The sequence below is a fragment of the Pipistrellus hanaki genome (assembly GCF_964339955.1).
Source record: "Pipistrellus hanaki genome assembly, chromosome: 1".
NCBI classification, from domain to species: Eukaryota; Metazoa; Chordata; class Mammalia; order Chiroptera; family Vespertilionidae; genus Pipistrellus; species Pipistrellus hanaki.
Genome location: NC_140503.1, coordinates 167669310 through 167694075, shown reverse-complemented (window position 1 = coordinate 167694075; position 24766 = coordinate 167669310). Strand labels below are relative to the sequence as shown.

Here is a 24766-nt window from a genome sequence, read left to right as displayed (position 1 = left end):
CCAAGGAAGATTTATACACTGAAAACTACAAAACATCACTGAAGAAAATTAAAGCAGACACAAATAAATAGAAAGACATCCTGGATTGGGAGACTTAATTTTGCTAAGATGTTAATGTGATCTAAAGCAATCTACAGATTTAATGAAATCCCTACCAAAGTCCAAATGGCATTTTTTTTTTTTTGGTAAAAATAGAAAAATCCATTCTAAAATTCATATACAATTTCAAGGGACTCTGAATAGCCAAAACCATCTTGAAAAAGTACAAAGAGGTCTCAAACTTTATGATTTCAAAACTTATTCCAAAGTCACAGTAATTAAAAGAGTATGGTTCTGGCATAAGACAGGCATGTAGAACAATGAAATAGGAAAGAGAGCTCAGAAATAAGCCCTCACCTACATGGTCAAATGATATGACCAAAGGAAAAAAAAAAAACACGTAGTTGCCATAGTATTAGCATCATTGTTCCAGTTTCTTGAGCCCCAGGTATCACAGAGCGATGTGGAGGACCAGATAAAAGTCTGAATTTGTAATGGGTTGGCCACAGAAGAGGAACTCTGAGTTTAAGGAATCCATCACTCTTAAGGCGAGCAGTAAGGAAGCATTCATTCCATTTGTAAAGAGGGAGTCATTACTTCATCTCTCATATGGAATCTCAAGGGACCTTGTCATCTCTCAGGCTTACCAGCTTCATGAAGACTCCTGAGAAATGGTTCAGGTAAAAAGGGTTTAAAATAGTGCTGGGACATGATGTCTTTGGTAAAGGTATGCACATGTCTGCACATTAGCAACATTAAAAAATCTCCAAATTAAAAAAAAAAAAAAAACACAAAACACCATTGAGCATCCTTATATCCAGTGCTTTGAACTCTTATCGGAGTGTCCAGAAATCCCTTATCTGAAGCTCTGTACCTAGCTTATAAATAAAGGCTGCTTCTTTGTGTCATCCAGTTAAGAGTAGGATGTTTCATTCTTATTGATATGACTTTAAACAGCAAATTTTCTGACAGTCTATGATTTTAGAGAAGAGTCTAAGTAAGAAAGCAGCAGTCAAAGGGATTTTGATGACACTTCACACCTACTGTCTGACCTTGGAAGAAATATTGTTTCCTTTAACTTTGCAGCTGGTTTTATCTGTGTCTGTTGTTATACTAGTAAAACAAGACAGCATGCCCCAAATGGAGTGGCTTATGCTAAGCCCCATGTCTCCAAATGAAGACTTACTTACATCTCAGCTCTACCAGAATCAGACTCTTAAACCAGTCAATCAGGTTAGGTAATCTGCCCCACCAGTCCCCGGAAAGGAATTGCAATAACCATTCTGCTTTGTTTTTAAAATAATTTTTTAAATTGATTTCAGACAGGAAAGGAGAGGAAAAGAGAGATGGAAACATCAATGATGAGAGAGAATCATCAATCGTCTTGCCTCTTGCATCCCCCCTATTGGGAATTGAGCCCATAACCCAGGCATATTCCTGGGTTCATGAGTGGACGATCAACCACTGAGTACACCGGCTGGGTGCAACCTGCTTATTTTTAGAAATATATATATTTTATTGATTTTTTTACAGAAAGGAAGGGAGAGGGACAGAGAGCTAGAAATATCGACCAGCTGCCTCCTGCACACTGCCCACACCAATGCACATGCCCCTGAATGGAATCAAACCTGGTACCCTTCAGTCTACAGACTGGTGCTCTATCCACTGAGCCAAACTGGTACCTGCTTTTTGCCTGCATATTTTCCTTGTTCCCCCTCCCTTCTATATAAAACACTTTTACTTTTTACAGCTCCTTTTTATCTGCTAGATTGGATGTTGCCTGATTCAAATCAACTTTTGCTCAACTAAACACTTAAAATTTAAAACAAATTGGCTCAGTTTATCTTTTTTTCTTCTTCTAGTTTATCTCTTAACATACCCCAGTGTAATAAATGGCCAGTCTTGATTTTCCAAAGGGAGCTGATATTTTGCTTTCTCAGTGCAAACTCACCACACACAAGAGTGCGTTCCTAGGCTGTGTGAACTTGACCATAGACTGGAAAACCATAGACATTGTTCAGTTTGCTTTTCTCTCTACCCAAAGTGTAAATGATAATAAGGTAGAGCTACAGAAACCCTAAAAATCAAGGCCGCGTTCAGTCAGGTGCCCCTCTTCCCTCCACACACTCACACTCTTGTTTCTCTGTCTCCAGCCTCCAAGGTGCCCACATGTTGCATTAAAGTCAGGTGACCAGATTTTAACATTGGTAAAGCAGGACAGCATTGGGGTGGGGTGGGGGTGGGGAGTGATGTACTTGATTAAAAATTTGGTTTACATGGAGCAACAAAAATTTTCATAGAATGCAAAAATAGTATTGTAATATATATATATATATATTTTAAATTTCAACATACGTACAATTTACAAATATAATAAATAAAAATTATGTATAGTATTATTTTATTCTTTGGCATATTTCTCATTTGAGTGAATTTTTTTAGTAGATTGCTGTCATTGTTTAAAAGGTCATGAAATTTTTCACAAGAATTTGTTCAATTATATTTCACACATAAAATGGCTTTCAAAGTCTCAACACTTAACTGTGATTTTTCTGATGTCCACGCTTTATTTACCGTAGGAAAAAACGCCTTCCGTCGCAGCAGTAGTTCCTGGTTAGGACAGCGCGTATTCCACAATTCTAACATCTGACCAGCAATGCGAACTTTGATAAGCAGTTCTCGACAATCAGTTCTCAACGATTATTTGTTATTATTAAAGTTTAACATTATAAAATTAACAAGAATAATACAAAACTCATATCCTGGCTAAATAGCCACATGGCCGCCGAAAACCATATATTCTCTTCCCGTTCTCCCGCCGTTCCCTAGCTCGTCGTGCATTCTTTCCAAAAATTGGGACTTTTTAAAAAACGCCTCGGGACGCGGGACAAGTTGTTAAAAATCGGGACTTTCCCGCCAAAAGCGGGATGCCTGGTCACCTTACACTAAGGGAGTGAGAAACAAAAGAACCAGTAAGACCTTCCCGGCTCCAAATCAAATTCCTGGCGGCCTCTCCGGGGCGGGGGTGGGAGCTCCAGCTCGGGAGAAGGGAGCCCTGCGGGAACGGGTCAGTGTAGCCGCCTTCCCTGTGTCCTCCCCGCGGAAGGTCTGCGGCTGGCAGAGTAGGGAGAGAAGCCAAGTCGCCAAACCACACCTCCAGCCACCTCCAGGGTTCTGCAACCCCCAGACCACGTCCAGCTCGAGCCTTGGGGCCCGACCCAGCCCCCTGACCCTGCCCCCCGACGCTGGGGCCATCCCTCAGCCCCGCCCCCCGGCCCCCGATCCCGCCCCCCGGAACCCGGCGGCGGTGGGAGCTGCTCTCCCGCCGGGCCCGGAGGGGGCGGACCCCGTCCAGCAGCTGCGGGGCCGGAGCGGCGGGGGGTGAACGCCGCCCGGAAGCCGGGGGTTCGCGGCCATGGCTCAGTGCGCCCGCGTCCTCTCGCTGCTCCGCTGTCGCCTGGGCCGAATGAGGGCGCCGGGGGCGGCCGGGCCCGCGTTCCGGGCCTTTCGGAGCAGCGGCGCGAGGTACGAGCTCCGCCGGACGCCGGGTGTCCCCGGGCCTGCGCGCTCCGGGGGGTGAGGGTGGGATGGGCGGGGGGGAAAGGCGCGGTGCGGGCGCTCGTGGCGGGCGGAGCTCCGCGCTCCCGGCTGCGGGGCGAGGCCTTCCCGGCGCCGAACTTGGCCTCCGGGACCACGAGGCCTGTCCGCTGGGCGCGGAGCCGGGCCACTCGGAAGTGCTTGGCTCTGGGCTTCGGCACCAGACTGTCCCCTCTTCGCCGCTGGCGCCGTGGGGTGATTGGTGCGGACCTCTGAGTCCCTGGGGAAAGCTGCCGTGAGAACGCGTGGTCTGTTCCTTCCAAACCTTTCTTTTTGTTTGTTTGTTTGTTTGTTTGTTTGTTTGGGGTATTGTCCTTGGTAAACAAAGGAGCGGGCGCAGTCCCACGTGGGTGGTTATGAGCGTTTGCATTTCTGAATTCCTTTGTTGGTCCTACGGAGTTAGGTCGTTTCCAGCCCGAACGTCCTTAATGATTTTCAAAGTCAGACGTTAATCTTGATTTCTCAGTCTTCTTTTCTGGATGGCACTTTCCAAACCGCCTTTGAAGCGATGAGTCTTGTGTTCGCTGCATCTCGGTGGACCTTGTTGCTGGCTGGTTTGGAAATACAGAACAGTACGGTTTTAACACGACCCTCCCGTCCTTTACAAACGCAAATCGAAGGAGTTACATTGTATCCTCTTGTCCCCAAGCAGGTGAGAGCAGAAGAGCGTCTGTTTCCAGACTTAGGGTCCAGGGCTTCCAGGAATGAATGCGCCGCTTTCACTGCCGCTTTCCCTGGCCAGAGATGTTGCCTTGTTAGTCTTGTTGCGTCTCCATAGTTCAGCGTAATTCCTGGGAGAAAGTGATGACCAGTCATGGGGAAATATAGCGGCTGCTTATTTAATTTAAAAGCCCCCATTGCATACATTTGGATGTAAGTCTTGAGTAGCTGAAATAAAAGTGATTTCCTGTAGGGTGTACTTGGGAAGGCAGTTTTTCATGACAAGGTCTGGCACAAGAAGATGTGAGAAAATAACCGATTCAGAGTTCTGGTTGTGTAAGCTCTTGTAGTGGCTGGAAGAGTTTGACAGCTGTTTGGAATGACTCACTTTGTTACCTAGGAAAAGGAGACTCTGGAGAATTCGATTTGCATTACAAAATTGAAGGAATTATCGACTGTGGTTATTTTATCTACTGATTTAGATTTTTAAAAAATTGTAGTGTTTGAGGGCTTCTTTCCAGGATGAGGTTAACTTTTTTCAGATTGTACAAGTTGATTAATTTCTCTTAGCCGGCTTGCTGTAATCAACCCCTTCACCCTGTCCTCCCCATGTGCATTCATTGAATGGGAACACAACAGTTGCAACCCAAGTGTTTGGTTGTTGCCACTAGGTTTGTACAGATGCCTCTCCCCCCAAAAGGATAATTTAGATCTTTTAAAAGTTTTATGTAATAGCCTCTTTATGACTGAAAACTAGAGGCCCTGTGCACAAGATTTGTGCACTGGGGAGGGTGTTGTCCCTCAGCCTGGCCTGTGCCCTCTCAAGGTCCCGGACCCCTCGAGGGGATGAGGGGGAAGTTCGACTGATGGCTTAGACCCGCTCCCTCGAGCTTTCTGTGGGGCATCCTTAGCGCTGCCATGGAGGAAGGAGAGGCTCCTGCCACTCCATTGCCGCTGCCCTCACCAGCCATGAGCACGGTTTCTGAGCAGCACTCCCACTGTGGGAGCACACTGACCACCAAGGGGAAGCTCCTGCATTGAGTGCCTGCCCCCTGGTGATCAGTGCACATCATAGAGACCGGACATTCTACCATTTGGTCGATTTGCATATTAGCTTTTTATAACATAGGATAGGATAATCAAGTGTAATAATTTTAGAAAGCTTTTCATAATAAAGATAAGAACTGTTATTTCGACCCAGCTGCCTTCAGGCTCATTTGATGCAGATTTTAACTGTGCATAACAAAACAATACTTTTGATAGTTTTTATTTTTTGAAGGCAGCACTAAAAATTAGGATAGGGTGGTGTCTTTGATATCCTCCTGTTGGCACTGAATACCAGATGTAAACGTGAGGATGGCTGTAAGGTTGAGAAACACCTGTGGACTGGAGGGTCTCTGGTGGGGAGGAATTCGGACAGTGTGTTGATGCTTATTGGTGTCTCTTTTCTCTTCTAGGGCCAGCAGAGAGAAGAGATTCCATCTTCCAGAGGTCGCCACTGTCTGCCTCCCCACTGGTCCCCATCCTCAGTCATCATTTTTAAATGTATAGTGTGACACATTAGTTACCAAGGTCTTCAAAGTGAATGTGGTCTAAATCTGACTTCATTCCCATTGACTTAAAATTTGAACCTTAGTGTTATTCTTAACTGAAAATTGTCTTTGAGTATGATAAACTCTCCACTGAAAAATATTTACTGTTTGAAGTTAACGGATTTTAGTGTCATTTTCTGAGTTATATAGAGCCTTAAATGAAAGATGAAAATTTTTAAAAATATTTTTGAATAATTAGATACCTTCAATAATGGACATGTAGATATGGCTTTAGTGGAGATTTTTTTTTTTTTTTTGACAAGTGAAATTTCAAGTGATAATGTTTAACAGAATTTGAAAGTTACAAAATCTCGAAATATAATTTAGCATTTTTCTCAATGGTTTTTCCTTTAAGATTTGCAGAGTACATCCCCTCTCCCCATTTATTTGTGAGAAATTAGATCTTATTAATGGGAAGAAAATATATTTAATGTCAAAGAAATAAATTAACTTCTATTTGTTGCAGCTTACTGTTTCTAAAATGAATTCCCTAAGTAGCCCAAAAGTTAAATTTTTTTTTCTTGTGATTAGAGTTTTCCTACTTCGTCTTGCTATGCGAGGAGCTTACAAATTAAAAATGTCTTTGGGTTGTAAGCATCACTTAAGTCTGTCTCAGTGCTTTTCAGTGTATGGAGCCGGGCAGGACCGATTGCATTTGAAGGGGAGGTTCCTTCAGACCTTTTATCTTTTATTTATTTATTTTTAAAAATATACCTTTATTGATTTCAGAGAGGAAGGGAGAGGGAAAGAGAGAGAGAAATATCAATGATGAGAGAGAATCATTGATTGACTGCCTCCTGCTGCACATCCCATAATGGGGATCAAGCCCACAACACAGGCATGTGCGCTTGACTGGAATCGAACCTGGGACCCTTCAGTCCACAGGCTGATGCTCTATGAACCAAACCAGCTAGAGTCCACACAGGCCTTTTAAATTAAATTAAAGTCTTGCTCAAAGCAGATTTGCAACAGGGACTTCCACAAACCCTGCTTCAGATAATCCTACGTGAACTAATTTTCAGTAAATGGATATCCCAAGTTTTTGTTTCATGTTTGTCCTAAAATCGTTAATTTGGCAGATTTTTTTTCTTCCTCCTGCTATGATTCCTTTTAGCATTTATAAAAATTTGAGTATTTGCTTACAGCTCTTTATAGAAGCCTCACCTTTCTTTTTGTCTCATTGCCAATGGCTTTATAATTTTTGCAGCGTAGCTAACATTAAAAACAAAACAAAATACCCTACATTTTGGACTTAGAAAAAGATACTGGTTTATGTTATTTAAATACTAATGTCTTATAAAGTAGGTAGTTGAATTTAATAATTAAAAACCAAGTTTTGTTGAAACCAGTTTGGCTCAGTGGATAGAGCGTTGGCCTGCCCGGGTTCTATTCTGGTCAAGGGCATGTACCTTGGTTGTGGGCACATCCCAGTAGGGGGTGGTGCAAGAGGTAGCTGATCAATGATTCTCTCTCATTGATGTTTCTAACTCTATATCTTCTCTCTTCCTCTCTGTAAAAAAAAAAAATCAAAATATATTTAAAAACAAACAAACAAAAAAAACTCCAAGTTTTCTCATGAAGGCTGTTCATTTTTCTTCAGAATTTCCCCTCTGGACTTATTCATATTTATAGAAGAATTTTTTGGGATGATGGCTATGTTCATTTTCTTAATTGTGGTAATGGTTTCCCAGGTACATATGTATATTAAAACATCAAGTTGTACACTTTAAAAGTGAATTAAAAATCTGAGGAACAGAATAAACTGGTGAATATAATAGAATCAGGGGCATAGAACGGGAGGGGATTGATCATTCTCAGGGGAAAGGGAAGAGACTTTACAAAAATCATACACCTATGGATGAGGACAGTGGGGAGGTGGGGGGTAAGGAGGTAAGGACAAAGGTTGGGGTGGGGACCAGGTAAAGGGGAGCTATTCAGGGTGGGGGGGGGAGGAGAAACAATTGTAATAATCTGAACAATAAAGATTTATTAAGATAAAAAATGTGTGCAGCTTATTGTATGTCAATTATCCTATTATATATATTAAAAGGCTAATATGCAAATTGTCCCCTCAGTTGGGAGTTCAACCAGGGACAGCTGGCTGGCCAATTGCTTCGACCTCACCTTCTAGCTGGCCCAGCCTGGTCACCCCCTATCGGGGCAGGCCAGCTGGCCCCCACCCATGCAGGAATTTGTGCACTAGGTCTCCAGTACTTTAATAAAGCTGTTATAAATTTAGGACAATGAAATAAATGTGACACACTGAATTCTCCATGAACTTCCATGTCTTGAAGCTATTAAATTTTTAGTGAAAAGTCAACAAAATTAGAATCAAAAGTACAGTTTACTTATAATTATAAGGTCTAGTTTTAACTGTATTGTCTAACTAGCTTATTCTCTTCAATTATTTACCCAGGGTTATGATTGTTATTAAAATTTACTTTTGTGTTGAACTGAAGAAGTGGCTTTCAAACACGGTCATGCATAAGAACACTTGTGGGAACTTGCTAGACTTGCGGATTCCTAGGCTTCACCCTCTAGGCACTGAATTGTGGGTATGGTCTTGGGGTCTGGGCATCTGCAAGTTCAGCAAGCTTCCCAGGCACTTTAAATGTATCTACCCACAGGCCACATTTTGGAATCACTTATTTCCAGAACAATGTTTACATCAAAATTGTGTGAACTTGGATGAACACCATGGACCACTAGGGCCAGGCTGAAATGGAGTGTTCTTGATCTGGTTCTACCTGTATTTACATCACCTATTAAAGAAGGCAGCTGACTTATTTGGAAGTGGCAGCATGTTTGCACTTGTGTGTTGGCTGATATTCATTGTGCCCACATTTGTTAGAAAATAAAAAGTGTACAGATATTAGAAGGAATTAAGGTACTATAAGATTTTTCTTTCCTCCTTTTCTTCTTCTGCTTCCTCCCATTCCTCCTTTTCCTCTTCACAATATTCATTGGCCTGTATTTGGCATTTTGTGTAATAATCATGGTAGCATGAAGAAGGAATCATACTTTACTAGAGGTCTGATGCATGAAATTGGTGCAAGAGTAGGCCTTCCACCGAAACCGGTATGGCTCAGTGGTAGAGTGTCGGTCTGCGGACTGAAGGGTCCCGGGTTCGATTTCGGTCAAGGGCATGTACCTTGGTTGCGGGCATATACCCGGTAGGGGGTGTGCAAGAGACAGCTGGTCGATGTTTCTCTCTTATCGGCGTTTCTAGCTCTCTATCTCTCTCTCTTCCTCTCTATAAAAAATCAATAAAATGTATTTTTTAAAAAACAGTAGGCCTTCCTTCCCTTGGCTGCCTGCACTGACTTCCCTCTGGTACCCAGGATCAGGCTTCCCTTGCAGCTCTGGCTTTGTCCAGAAGGTTGTTGGGAAGGATGTCCAGTCTAATTAGCGCATTATGCTTTTATTATTATAGATCAGGTACCTTTAAGAAATAAACACAGTAAGAGTAACACGATTTATCACTCTTAAGTTTGACACCATGGTGAGCTGGCAAGCCTTCCCATAATGCATTTCTTTGTGCCTTTCCAGAGATAGATTTATGTTACCTATCAAAGCATAGCATTTCTTACCTTTTTAAGTACTTCTGTAAACTGCCAGTAAGTAATGTTCTGTGAAGTTGTTCTTTTCCCCCATTAGGAATGATGCCATGGTACGGGGAACAATTGGGCCATCTTTACTGACCTGGTTCCCACAGTAATCACTGACAAGCATGGCAGGACTGGCAGCTGTTGTCATGGAGCTGTCCTAAGGCTGTGGAATAGAGTTAAAAGAGTTGTGCAGTACAGAGCTCATAACTTCGGGTTTTGTGTAGGGCACAGTAACTAACAGTGAACACACTAGCTTAGGGTCGCAACACTGGGGTCACATACTAGTACTACATGACATAAGACTTTCAAGATGGGTGTTAGTGTTTAACTAGACTGTGCTGATCTGCTTTTTCTAAAAAATAGCAGAGCTTTCAACAGAGCCAGTATTATAGTCCAAATCTGGAGTATATGGTTTGATAATTTAAAAAATCCATATTGTATTATAGTTATAAAGAAATGTATACTATAGACATAATGCAGATCTAAAACTAAAAAGCAGATTTAGAACATTTCACAAAATTATAACTATATGAATCTGAAGAATTGGGTGTCATATATTCTTGGAAAATCAAAATTTGGATGCTCACTTGGAGAACCACGAACATTTTAGTCATTCTTGTATCTTAAACGTACTTTGTTGAATACCCCTTACTGTCGTCTTCAGTACTACATTTAATCTTTTATTCCCCATAGACATGATGCCATTATTATCTCAGGAACTGAAATGGCCAAACAAATCCAGAAAGAAATACAAGAGAGTGTGGAGTCCTGGATTTCCCTTGGGAACAGAAGACCTCACCTCAGTATCATTTTAGTGGGAGATAACCCAGCGAGCCACACCTACGTCAGGAAGAAGATCCGAGCCGCCTCTGCTGTAGGTAGGGATGCTTTAGTTGTGCTTGTTACTCAAGAATGTTTCTGATTTTACTTCAAAGTGCGATAATGAATGATCATTGTCCAATAAGTGTTATTTGAATAACATTTAGTATCATGATAGATTTTTTTTGTTACCAATGTTTATGTTTATTTCTTACCCCTTGTCTTTAAATTTCTTATTGAATCAATTCAATGTGATTTCAGATGCTATGGTGAGATGTGAGAGGAACACTTTACCCTTAAAAGGACATTTTTATTACATTTGCTTTAATGAGATAATAAATCTGGTCAGTTCACTGTGTCAAACTTGACCTGTCAGTGGTGGTGGTACTATTGATGTTTTCATTGTATTCAAATTCATTATTAGTAGCTTATCACAAATAAGGGCCTTTTGCCACACAGGATACTGGGCCAAAGAATGCATGTGAACCCTGTTTGAGAAATCCCTTCTGATGATGCTTAGAACACCATTTTTGCAGAAGGGCCTTTCCTTCCTGTGGGACCGGAGCAGAAAAACCAGTTACACAAAGCGCATCAAACGTGCAGCCCGCATGTGGCCCACAATGAATATTTTTGTGGCCCAGTCAAAATAATGGTGTGTAAGAAACATTTTAATACAAATTTCATAGCTTAATGTTAACAATATCCTGTTGTGCATAATTATTAATAATGAACTACAATGTTTGTTAAAGACTGATTACTATAATCATGTTGCATTCATTTTCCTCACATGCCTTATGTGCAGGCACACCATTTCTCTCCACTAATACTAGCAGTGAATATTATAGCAGCCCATTGCCACTCATTAGTCTTGGACTGATTTATTTGGTGTGCACAACAGGCAATATTTCGCTTTTGGAGAACAAGAGAAATAGGTTTATTTGTTTTATATTCATTAATTTGTGCAGTTACTCAGTATCCGGTAAATTAATGTTCAAAAAGAAATATTAATTTTATTAAAATGTTCTATTATTTTATGTTAACGATTACTCATTTATTTCAGCCCTTTGTATTCGGTATGTTTCTATCAAAATAAACCTACGTTTCTATGAAAATTGAAGCTTTTGTTTTTTTGTGGCCCACATAAACTTAAACCTTGTTTATTTGGCCCATGTTAGCCTTTGTGTTGGACATGCTTGAGTTACACACTGTGTAAGACACCACAAATGAAAAGCACACACCTTTGTTAATCAGGTAACTGTGCTTGTTTTCTTCTAGGTATCTACAGTGAGGTTATTCTAAAGCCTAAGGATGTTTCTCAAGAAGAGATTTTGGATATAACCGATCAATTGAACATGGACCCCAGAGTCAGTGGCATATTAGTTCAGTTGCCACTGCCAGGTATTTAATCCTTTTCTATATGTCTGCTTTGGTTAGGATAAAGGGCGTCTTTCAACATTATGTCATGACACTGCAAGTAATTTATTTAATTTGTTCAGAAGGGATCAGGCTATTACACTATCGTGTAATAGTGGCAATTTCTGAGTGACTTATGCTTACAATGACTGAAAATGTGAAAGAACAACTTAAAGATTGACAATACATGCATTCCCTGCTTTGCACAGTATTTCAAGACTGTAAAATGACTGTGTAAGCTGAAACAAGGCAAAATGATCTTAATCAAGGGCAAAAATGACAATTGTTCCATGACTCTTAAAGTGTTTTTCTCAAACCATTATAAATTTACTCACTGTGGTTTGTAAATGTATAGGAAAATGAAAAATAGTAAAACTAATATTTATTTAATACACTGTAGTTTAAAACATTAAAACATTGAGAAGAAAGTATTTTATTTCTTTACAGAAAACTTGTCAAGAGTTTGAACAGAACTTATCGTCTTCTCATCGTATGACTTACAATATGGAACAAGCATCTTTTCTAAGTCTTGGTGACTTGAACTTTCATATTTCTTTTTAAGTTTGGATCAGCTTTCATTTTTCTGAGTGTCTTCAAAGTGAGGTTTTATGCCAGTGTCACTTTCTGTGGGACGTTATCATTCTTTTTGTCATAACTTTCCTCATTGATGTGATAAGTCCACCTTCTCTGAATTCCTGTCACTGCCTAGCTAAGTTGCTCAAAGGGTACAGTGTCAACATTCCAGTCACCTATTTCTTGTACAGCCATTTATATTTAATTAGCACCTTATTGAAGCAACTTGTTTTTAGGTCATAGGTCTTACATTCACTTCATGATTGCCTAGATTTTGTCTGTCTTTGCTTGGTTGTCACTATTTTCAGATCTATTCTATCCACTTTCAGCTCTAGCAACATCACATTTTGACTCTGCTGTACTTTTCCTCTTCATAGGCTAATTCCCTCTGTTGATTATTCACTTTGGGGAAATGTCATGTGACTTTACACTTCCAGACAAGGGGGCAACATGCTTTGCTGTCTATGTTTGCACTCAATACAAATGTGCAGTGGCCTATCATTGATGGACTTTGAAAGAAGTGATATGTTGGTCACTGCTCCTGATGCTACCCTGTTTCCCCGAAAATAAGACAGTGTCTTATATTAATTTTTTCTCCCAAAGTTGCGCTAGGTCTTATTTTCAGGAGATGTCTTATCTTTCCATGCACTAGGTCTTATTTTCGGAGGATGTCTTATTTTCAGGGAAACACGGTATATCTAAATAGGGATTTACGAACCAAAGCCAGCAGCTCTGACAATACAGTTAATATACCTTGGTCACTGACATATGCACTGTGTTATTGAAGGACTGGTGTTATTTAATTAGTTGTGTCTCTAAACTTTGTGCATTTTCAAGGAGCAAAGCAAGGACTGCTGATATAGTATAGGTTACATTAGTTTTGTGCAATTTCATATCCTTCTGTAAGTTTTGACTTGGATAAAATAAAGATGCATGATGCTTTGCCTCACATCTTTATATGGTGTTAATATTTTAATTTCTTCAACAATATAAGCTAACATATTAGTATGTTATAACTTCCATGCTGATTAAATTACACCAAAAATTTATATGTCTAATTCCAACATGGCTGCATTTTAAAAAATAATAAAGTTGGAAAGGATCTTGGAAGTTATCAAGTCTTCAAGGTTTGTGCACTGGGTAGGGTAAGGGGGTAGACAGGGGTGGACCCTCAGAGAAAGTGCTTCTGATAGGTAATAATATGGATTCATCATGTTAAAATTAGTATAATAATTCATCACTTACTTTTAGAACTGGAAAGAAATTCAACATGTACAACACCTTCATTTCATATTATAGGAAACTGAGGTCTAGATATTATCAGGGGTTTACAAGAATCATAAATCTGTCCAAAATATTGGCAATGGGTTTAAACCCTATTATTTTGCTCATGCAAAAAAAAAAAAAAAAGTTAAAAACTTTTTTTGGTACTGTATTTGCCAAGCTATCTATTTATAGTTTGCAGTTTATGAAATTTCTCCGATTTGCATTGTACTACATTGAAATCCTATATAATAAAACCCTAATATGCAAATTGACCAAACAGAGGAATGACCAGTCACTATGATGCTCACTGACCACCAGGGAGCAGATGCTCAATGCAGGAGCTGCCCCCTGGTGGTCAGTGCAGTCCCACAGGGGGAGTGCTGCTCAGCCAGGAGCTGGATGGACATACATACCCCAACGGGTCTTGGACTGTGAGAGGGAGGGTGCAGGCCGGGCTGAGGGTCCCCCCCCCCCCACCACCATGCCCTCCATCTCCCCAGATTTGTGCACTGGACCTTTAGTAGTTATATAAATTTCCAAATAACAACATTCAATATAGTCTGTCCTAAAAATTAAATTTATATCTGTAGAAATTTTACCCCTTTGTGGGCAATATAACTCATTTGGTGAATTTGTCAGCAATACCGCTAGATGTCACTGGTGATTTATCTGTATAGAAATACTACTAAATTGTTGAGTCCTGTTTATTTGGAGGATGAGAAGCATGGAGCCAAAGGGAACATGCTGGTAACTAACATCTTGATGCTCTCAGAAAGAGCAATTTTCAATTAGCTGAAAAGCCAGTACTGTATTTTCCGGCGTATAAGATGACCCCCTAATTTTACAGTTAAAACATAGGTTTAGGCCTATATTCGCTGTATAAGACTACCCCCCACTTCCGAGGCAACACCAGTTCTTTTTTTAATAGACCGCCTCTCTAACTCAGCCAATCCAAGCAGGCTTTTTATGCATGCAAATTATACATGTTCTGTACCCGAAGCTACACTGTGTTCTAGTAAAAAGCCTGCTCAGATTGGCCAGAGTCAGAGAGGCAGTCTATTAAAAAAAGAACTGGTGTTGCCTTGGAAGTGGGGGGTAGTCTTATACAGCAAATATAGGCCTAAACCTATGTTTTAACTGTAAAATTAGGGGGTCATCTTATACAGCGGAATATATGGTAATATACAACATAGTAGTGGCTAACATTTATTACATTAAGCAGTTAAGTCTCAGCCACTTTACATATATTAACTTACTAGGGACCAGGTGCATGAAATTCATGCATAGGGGAGGGTTAGGGTTAGGGTTAGAATGTCCCTCACCTAGCTATACCCTCTTAGGCAGGGATTAGGCCTAAACAAGTGGTCAGAAATCCCTCTTGCAATCTGAGACCACTGGCTCCTAACAGCTCACCTGCCTGCCAGCCTGATCATCCCTAACCACTTTGCCTGCCTGCCTGATGCCCCTAACTGCTCTCCCCTACTGGACTGATTCCCCTAACTCTTCTCCTCTGCTGGCTGATCCTCCTAACTTCTCTCCCCTGCTGGCCTGATCCCCCTAACTGCCAACCTCCCACTCTGTCTCCACAACTGATTTTTGACAAAAGTAGAAAGATAAATAATATGCTTTCAACATATGGTGCTGGAACAATTGGATTTTATGTGGATATGAAAGGAGAACTTGATAAATTAGACCTTCATTGAAATAGAAAGCTATGCTCTTCAAAAGACACTGTTAAAAAAATTAAAAGATAAGAAACAGACTGGAGGAGTTTACTTCCAAAGCATACCTTGATAACATGTATATACAGAATATATAAAGAGCTCTCAAAAGTCAATAATTTAGTGAAAATAAAAACAACCCAATTAAACAAAGCCCAGTCCTAGCTAGATTAACCTAAATCCTCTGGTCTTAACAATGAATAAAAGTGAGCAAATGAAAAATTAATGTTTTTCTTGACCTATGAAAGAAGGAAAACCACCGTTAAAAAATATGGAGAGAGAATCAAATTCACAATCACAATCAATATCTACTTACATGAAAGATAAATTATCGGAGCCATAGATAGTAAATTTGCTGAATTTCTGAAAAAACAAAACAAAACAAAAAAAACCCCACAAACAAACCCACAAATAAATGCAATGAAACTATATGAAAAGGAAGACTTTTAAATGGGAATGCTACACACAGGATTCAGGATAAACGTTACATTAGGTTGGAACAGGAAAGGAAATGGGATAAAGGTGAATTATATGGTCAGATGTAGGTGATTGTTAAAGCTGTAACTTTGTTTGGGGTGGTGGATTTACATATGCCTACCTTATGAAAAATAGCTATTTAAATATTTTATAATTGGATTGTGCTTAGATTAAAATTGAGATTGTGTCTCAAGCCACAAGTTATGATTCAACCATTTTATCCATTTAAAGTTTATTCAAAGGAAAAAGGCTAGATTTTGAAAAGAATATTTTATTTCAAATCTTTCTAGACAAAATTTGAGTATTCACATAGAAACAAAGTCATCCTCACAATACCATTCATCCAGTTAAAAAGAAATTCTTAGGTAACATTTTTATCAAAGAATTTATGAGCAAGGGGACAAAAATGAAAGGTGAATCTCCTGTATGTGGAATAGTTAACCACATGATGGCAATGTTGAGAAAGTAGTGATTTAAAAAAAATGTTAATGGTTTATACTGGAAGCTGAGTAAATCACTGAGATATAATTGACACATTAGTGAGATTGGCAGATATCTGTAGCCACTTATATCTCTCCATTTAGACTCAGGTTAAATCCATCTCAAGAGTTTTTTTTAGTCTCTCAAATCTATGTAGTTACATCTTTCTGAGTAGTTGCTTTCACAAAAAGGTTATCCTATATCACATGTGTCAAACACAAGGCCCACGGGCCAAATCCAGCCCGCCAGGCCTTGCAATGTGGCCCGCACCGCGCTGTCATCACTGCACTCCGCTGTCAGTTTATGACATTGTCAGTTTATGACTGTTCAGTAAACCATTCAGCCCGCGATTTAGGCTGGATTTTAGATTTTGGCCCCTTCTCTGATTGAGTTCGACACCCCTATCCTATATAATAAAAGGCTAATATGCAAATCAACTAAACAGTAGAACAACTGGTCGCTATGACGTTCACTGACCACCAGGGGGCAGATGCTTAACGCAGGAGCTGCCCCCTGGTGGTCAGTGCATCCCCACAGGGGAAGCACCGCTTGGCCAGAAGCCCTGAGCTGAGCTCACAGCTGGCAAGTGCAGTGGCAGTGGTGGGAGACTCCTGCCTCCACAGCAGTCAGGCATCCACCGAGGGCTCCCAAACTGCAAGAGAATGCAGGCTGGGTGGAGGGACTCCCTGAGTGCACAAGTTTCATGCACCAGGCCTCTAGTATTATATAACAAGATGATTTACTTCTCAAAGTCTATTTAAAATCTGGAATTCTTGAGCTACAGAGGTTATTTCTTTTCTTTTTCACACTTTTTCTTTTCAAATGATGTTCTCAACTATTTTCTAGTGTATTCATCTTGGATCAAGAATTTATCAAAATCAAAAGACTCTTTTAAACATCCCTCTTTCTAATATACCCTTTTTCCCCGAAAATAAGACAGTGTCTTATATTAATTTTTGCTCCCAAAGATGCGCTAGGTCTTATTTTCAGGGGATGTCTTATTTTTCCATGAAGAAGAATACGGTACACATTTATTGTTAAATGAAAATAAAGGAAATTTATTACCTGTATACGGTACGGTAGTACTGTAGTTGTCAACACAAACCAGACAAACGGTGAATCCTACAGTATCAAGAATTTACTCATTTATTCAATGACAATCATGTCATCATCTTCTGGAACATCATCATAACAATCCAATTCCTGAATTTCATGGTGAATTTCTTGTGACTCCATTTCTTTCAGAATCAGTGGACCAAATCTCTCATGTTTAGCCTGGGGGGTCTTATTTTCGGGGTTGCCTTATATTTCACTCAGAAGGAAACCTGTAAGTAGGTCTTATTTTTGGAGGATGTCTTATTTTCGGGGAAACATGGTACATACAGCTCCGGTGGGTTTGTAAATTGGGCAGGGTGGGGTCTCAGGGAATCACTTGGGTGTGGCATACAGCGATGGCTGCCAATAAGCTCTTTCTACATCTCCTCGTTTCCTCGTCCCCACATCCCACGCCCTAGCAGTAAACAATGATCACTGCAAACACCTCTGCAAGAAAGCCACCCTCACTTTCCCATCTGATGCCAGACAGTCTAGCTTTTCCCTGTAGGAGTCTGGGTCCCCAGAGTCTCGCCAGAAACTGGAGTTCAGAGCAGTAGGGAGCTTGTATCTCCTTTCTGATTGAAAAAAACAGCACACCAGTTTCCAGTCCAATTTGTGTGCCTCTGTACCTCAGCTTTTCCATGCCTCTGCACATCCTACCCAGTCTCAAGGCACTTTTTTATTTCCTTCTAGTTGTGGAACTTCTACTCAGCCAGCTTTCCCGTGGTTCTGGGGGATAGTCATTTTGTCTTTTAGTTGTAGTTTGGTGTGGTTGTGAGAGGCAGCACGTACAGGTATATACCTTATCCCGCCATCTTGGTTTCCCACTAATAACTGTTTTTAACACTAACCAAGCCCTTTTAATCTGAAATGCTAGAAATATTTAATGAAAGCCTATTTGTGAAAGTATAGTAAAACATAAATTTAAATATGCAAGCTTATTGAGGCAAAGACTTATCATCTGGGTGTTCCCAGATCTCATTGGTATTGTTTTATTTATAGACTTTTCCCTTCCACCAGGCCAGCCACTATGACCCTGTACTTGTCTATTCTCTTACAGCAATTAAAGGCAGGCATTGGTCAAGAGCATTTTGTATTACTATTTTGGTGTTAAGAAAAATAAAAGAATAATGATTTATAAGTGATCTGGTAGTAGGTCCTCACATTTCATTTTCTAAACCTCCAAATTAAAAAGAAAAAAAAAATTGTAAAATTAGACCAATTGTATTTACTTTTCAGATCATGTGGATGAGCGAACAGTATGCAATGGAATTGCCCCTGAAAAAGATGTAGATGGATTTCATATTATCAATATTGGAAGACTATGCCTTGATCAGCATTCTCTCATACCTGCCACTGCCAGTGCTGTTTGGGAAATAATCAAAAGAACAGGTTGGTAATTTGTGGTCTACAGGACGTGGGTGCTAAGAACCAAACTGAGAACTTGTGTGTTGCCTTGATGGAACCACTTCAATCCCACTGAGTCTGTAGAAAGATATAAAGTTCTGTAAGTCAAAGAAAAATCCAAAATAAGCTAAACTGAGCTTACAGGTAACCACTCTTGCATCTTGTGGGGAGTGAATTTTTTAATAGTAGGTTTACCTCCCTACTTTTAATCTAAAAACAATGTATTTTGAGATACATTTTCTAAAATGTATTGTATTTTTCCTTACCTTTAAAAACAGAATGTGCTGAACATACTTGAATCATCTGTAATGACCTAGGGTTTTATTACAAACATTTACCCTTGAATTGTGCTCTAAATGCCATAGGTAATTGACCTCTACATTAATTGACCCCTAGGGCAATATGGTGTCAATTAATGTAGAGGCAAACATCTCTGTACACCTGTGAGAGCTCCACCACTGTCACTTCCATTTCTAACAGCATCTCCTTTCTAATCTACTGTTTTTCAAATGAAAGAGAAAATTTCCAAAGGAAAGCAAATCCTAGAATTATACTCTGATAATATTAGTATTTGGAAAAAAACACACAATATCCTTAATTCTAACTTCTTCATTTTACTTATGGGAAACTATGCCCCAAAGTGGTAAATAGGGTTAAATCTGCAAGATTTATCTTTCATACCTCTTTAAGTCCCTAAGTTTAGTGTTTCTTTCCTATGACATTAAGGGCATGAGCTTTGAGGAAAATACTCTCCTCACTTATTTTGTTCCAGTTGTGCTCAAAGTGTTATTGCCAATGAAACTTGACATTGTTGTACTTTGCCTATTTTGTAATTAGCAGTTAATATATTTAAGTCTCAGTACCTCTAACTCTTCATGTAAACCCTAATATTTAAAAAGCAATTTAATGGCAACTTGAAACTATTTGTGATTTTTTTCCATGAGGACATAATCAGAAAGGAAGTGACAAATCTAAGGGGTATAAAATAAATATTTATAAATAATCAATGTGGACACATTATAGATAAACCATATAATCAAATTCAATTAGATAATTTTAAAGAATGTTTCAGTTGGCTGTTCAAATGTGTATTTGCTTCCTGTTGATTATTTAAATCAAACTCTGTGTTTTAAGGAATTGAAACATTTGGGAAAAATGTGGTTGTGGCTGGAAGGTCCAAGAATGTAGGGATGCCCATTGCCATGCTTCTACACACTGATGGAGAACATGAACGACCAGGAGGTAGGTGGGACCTTTGAGATTCCATATACCTTTACAACTTTTTTACTTCTTAAATTAATAAAAGCTAGATGTTTGAAATTGTGACAGTGTATTTGTAGGTTTATGCAAATGAAGATGTTCTTTATTCCTCATCTAATGACATCTGCATATTGAAAGTGAGTAAAGGAATTACTAGAAATATGTGGCCTCTTTGTTTCTATTTTTTCTTTCTGGAGATGGTAGTCTGCATCTTCAGGGTTCATCTTTGGACACTGTTTTTTCAGAGCACTGCTTCTGCATTGGTGTTCAGCTTTTGCCCTCAAGCTGTCCTTCAGTTGCAACTTTCTGTATATCAGGTACTTTTTATTCAAGGAGCACCCTGTGTCAATGGAAAACCACAAGGTATTTTGCTAGTAGAATGCCTTTGCTTTGTGAAAATTGACTCCAGATGGGAAATAAACAGTTTTGCCAGCCAAGAGCATTGTATCCATCCTACAGGAGGTGCCTTCAGGTAGTAATACAGGAGTGGATGTTCAAGTGCCACATGGTGTATGTTGTGTGGTTAAGGTCAGTTCAGTGCCAGGTGGGACCAGGCACTCTAAGGTTTTAAAGAGAGGAGCCAAATAGAATCACCTAGAAATGCAGAAGTCATGCAGAGTGATCACTTCCTCTTCTTCTTCTTCTTTTTTTTTTTTTTTTTTTTATATATTTTATTGATTTTTTACAGAGAGGAGGAGAGAGGGATAGAGAGCTAGAAACATCGACCAGCTGCCTCTTGCACACCCCCTACCAGGGATGTGCCCGCAACCAATGTACATGCCCTTGACCGGAATCGAACCTGGGACCTTTCAGTCTGCAGACCGACGCTCTACCACTGAGCCAAACCGGTTTCGGCCAGAGCGATCACTTCTAAGACTCTTAGCCTTGGAAGTGGAGTGGAATGCTGCCTCTGTGGAATGAACCATTGTCAAACTGTGGCAGGGAGGATGGCAGGCATTTGTCTCTGCTCTCCCCATCCCATGATCCTAAGTTAGAAATTCTTATGATGAGATACTAGGATATTGTTTTGCGATGCTTCTATGTTGATTAGACTTTACTGAATTATAGCTTTGAGTTTGCATAGTGGAAAGCAATAGAAAAATACAAACATATTCAAGTCTCCTTTTCTCAGCTGCATAGTAAGAGTATTGTCCCATTTCCAACATCTCTGAAATTCAGCCAGATAGGATCTGAAAACACTGTACTTGGAAAAGATGTATTCTCACATCAAACAATGGGGACTATTACACTGTTGAAACTAACATTAAACATTATTTAAAATGTAGAGTGAAGCCCAAATCTTTCTCTCTCCCTTTCATTTTCTTTCTCGCCATGACCTTGGAGGCATTTATTATACTACCAGCACAAACCGTCCTTTTCCTAAAATCGGTATGCCTAATTGTTGAAGGCATCATTCATAAGGCTATTGTGGTCTGCTCCAACCTATGTTTCAGCCATTCCTTCTATCATTTTCTTTCTGGTATCTTATGCAGAAGCCCCATAGAACTATACATTGTTTCCTAAACACTTGTCTCTTCCACACCTCTTTGCCATTGCATACCCCATTGCATGCCAATTCCCATTTCTCACCTGCTTTTTTCTCACTTCTCACCATCTTTCCACACGTGGCCCAAACCTTCTAAGTTTTGCACATTGTCTATGCTGTTGACACAATTCTGGGCCTATTGCATATCAGTTATCTATCTGTGAAATTCTCAATTCTCTTTTTGTATCTTTGAAGTATAGCACAGGGCTTGGTATGTTATAATACATCTAGTCAATTAATAAAAGTTTATTTAGTATCTCCAATATGCCAACTACTGTACCAGTATTATAGAAAGTAAGACCACAGGCAAGGGTTTTAAAATAAAATATTGTCATTTATTGAAAAAAAAAATCTTGTATAGAAGCAAGGAAGGGGAGGAGGGAGACAAGCTAGGTACTTACCACACACAAATTTCTTAATATTCTAAAACTATAGGCATTTATGTAGAAGTATTACTTAAGTTTCCCTGTTCCCCAAGAACCAGTTCACAGGGGTGAAGGGTGCCTCATCACCATCAGTAATGGAAGAGGAGACGTCAGGACACTGGGAAGGGAAGGGAAGTGAAGTGGTTGCTGACGGCATTCATTAAAAGAGGTCACAGTGTTTTCCAGTAAAACATCTAGAGGCTATCATTTTGTTTAGACTAACTGGTTTTTCCTCGAGCTGCTGACATGTAATGCTGCATTCTTACAGATGGACTGATTTCTTGGTCACCAAGAATAGGGCATATTATGGTGACTAAGTCAGATATTGCCCTGTTCTTTTAAGCTTATAATCTATTAAGAAAGACAGCCATTAAACTAATTTGCTATGAATGATTAATCACTGTAATTGTGCAGAGTGCTGCAAAGGAGTAGCATTTTCTGTAATAAAAGCTTAGTTGAAGGAAGGGATGAACGATTTCTAATTACAGTTATACATGAATTTTAGCCCCCTTTTTTGTCTACCTTCTGTTACTGTTTATTTTTATTACTTACTTTTTGTTACTAATTTTCATTTCTCACCTCACAGGCAAAAATAAAACATCTCCTACTTGAAGTTATTAAAAGTATCTAAGATCTAGAAGAAAAATATGTATTCTCTACAGAAAGAATAACTCATGCCATAAATATAAATGATTATATGGTGACTTAAAATTTTTTAGTTAATGTTATTTTATAAAGTTACTAAATGCTAAAAAAAAAGAAAAAGGAGTGTAGGCCCCATTTTTGATCAATAAATATCTCTGAAGTTTCTTCTGTTTATTATTCTTATAGTTTGTTGCTCTTCTTTTATCTGAGGTCTTTTCCTGTTTCCCTGTGTGAATTTTTCTGCAGATTTTCAGGACTTCCCAGAATTGCTTCCATTTTCTGCTCCCCTTATCACCATTCTGATTTAACCTCTTACCTACATCATCCTTCAGCATTCCACATAGTCATTGTTCCCTCCTACTCAGGTGGAGCTTTCTTTAGCAGGCTTCTCGGATCATCTCTCCCACTCCACCCCACACACCATCATAGACATACTGAAGAACTTCTCTTTATTACATTTATCAGTTTGTAATTTTCACTTACTTGTGTCATTATTAGGTTAATGTTCATTACACTCACTGGACAATTAGTTCCACAAGAGTGAAGACCAGATCTTTGTTTTTACCCATTTTATCTTCAGTATCTAACTGTCTAAAAAGACTTTGTGCAATAAATGAATGAATAATTTACCTTATTTGTAGACCAAGGGTATCATAAAATATTTAATACAGCTATTCCTAAGTTGTATAATTAGGAACACTGACACACCACAAGATCTTAAATAGGTTTTAATTTAAAAAAAGAGAGGAATTGGTCAAATAGGTTTGAAAAAGCTGTATTAAACAGAACCAAACTTGATTAATGATTATTCCCAGAGGTTTTACTATAGTAATATAGGAAGCACGGCATCTCTGAAAGAATAATAATAATATTTAGTATTGGATCCTGGAAGTTGTTGTTTTTCCTCAAACAGGCTGTGTGGGGGGACCAGGCTGCCAGGGGGGTTAGTGAGGGGCAACCAAACAACTGAACAGTAGGCTGTGTGGGGCTACCAGGCCTGCAGGGGGGCAGTTGGAGGCAACCACACCAGCAGGGGGTACAGTGAGGGATGACCAGGCCAGTGGGTGGGACAGTTGGGGGCTACTATGCCTGCAAGGGGGGCAGTTGGGGGTGACCAGGACAATGGGTGGGGGGGCAGTTAGGTAGAATCAGACAGGCAGACAGGTGAGCAGTTAGGAGCCAGGGGTCCTGGATTGTGAGAGGGATGTTCGAGGAGTCCTGGATTGGAGAGGGTGCAGGCTAGGCTGAGGGGATCCCCCATGCACGATTTTCGTGCACTGGGCCTCTAGAGTGTGTGTGTGTGTGTGTGTGTGTGTGTGTGTGTGTGTGTGTTGCTGTGTTTGTACGAGTATGCCCCAGAGGTCCACCCTTCTCCCAGAGGAAGGATGACTGAGAGGGCAGTAACAGAGGTTACTTTAAGATGTCTATATTTTTTCTTTCTCAAATGCAAGAGCCTTGGGAATGCTTACTAGTATTTAGCTTTAGTCTATGACCTTGTAAGCATGTTTATAGAGTCAGATATTCTAGTAAGATTCCTGAGTTTATTTTCATCTGTTAATCTTGAAAAGCAGGAAATAAATGCAATAATTAAATAAAACTTTAACAGACAAACCCCATACACACATCTTTTAATCAGAACAACTAGAAAGGGAAGAGCAATACTTTGACTCATGCTCTCACTTGGCCCCTGTTGCATGGCTGAGCTGGCGATTCATTTTGTCTAGGCTTTAGGGGGGTCTGATTGCTTTAAAATTTAGTTGATTTTTTTTCCTTTCTAAAATCTGTTTCATAATCATGAGTACTGCCCTCAACCCTGACCTGGCAACTTGGTACCATGAGCATTTGGTCACCTGGGGAATTTATTCATTTGGATACTAATACATTTCATTCCTATTAATAGGACAATAATCCTAAAAACATAAGACTTTAAAACTCCTACTTTCATGTATAACTGCCAAGATGCTCACACCACAGTTGCTGTCCGGAGTGGTGAAGATTGGCACCTGGAATAAGCCTGGTATGAAGAAGCACAAGCTCTCTGGTCACATTGCCAGAGGTCACATTCTGTTTATGCATTTTTCTGTTTGATAAGGATACATGAGGGCCTTGGGAGAATTAAATGAGCTAATATCTTTAAAGAACT

At 39.8% G+C, this 24766-nt stretch overlaps 1 protein-coding gene across 2 annotated transcripts in view; it reads left to right on the top strand.

Annotated features, from left to right (window-relative positions):
* Positions 1-3329: 3329 nt before the first annotated feature.
* Positions 3330-24766, top strand: part of MTHFD2L (methylenetetrahydrofolate dehydrogenase (NADP+ dependent) 2 like) — a 79598-nt gene continuing 58161 nt past the window's right edge. Inside the window, exons 1-6 of one of the 2 annotated variants that reach the window (XM_084884293.1) lie at positions 3330-3564; positions 5754-5841; positions 10190-10374; positions 11591-11713; positions 18580-18732; positions 19882-19989. In XM_084884293.1, coding sequence (XP_084740419.1) covers positions 10221-10374; positions 11591-11713; positions 18580-18732; positions 19882-19989 — 538 coding nt within the window. In that variant the 5' untranslated portion in view covers positions 3330-3564; positions 5754-5841; positions 10190-10220. The remainder of the gene's footprint in view (positions 3565-5753; positions 5842-10189; positions 10375-11590; positions 11714-18579; positions 18733-19881; positions 19990-24766) is intronic. The other variant, XM_084884292.1, reaches the window with a different exon arrangement.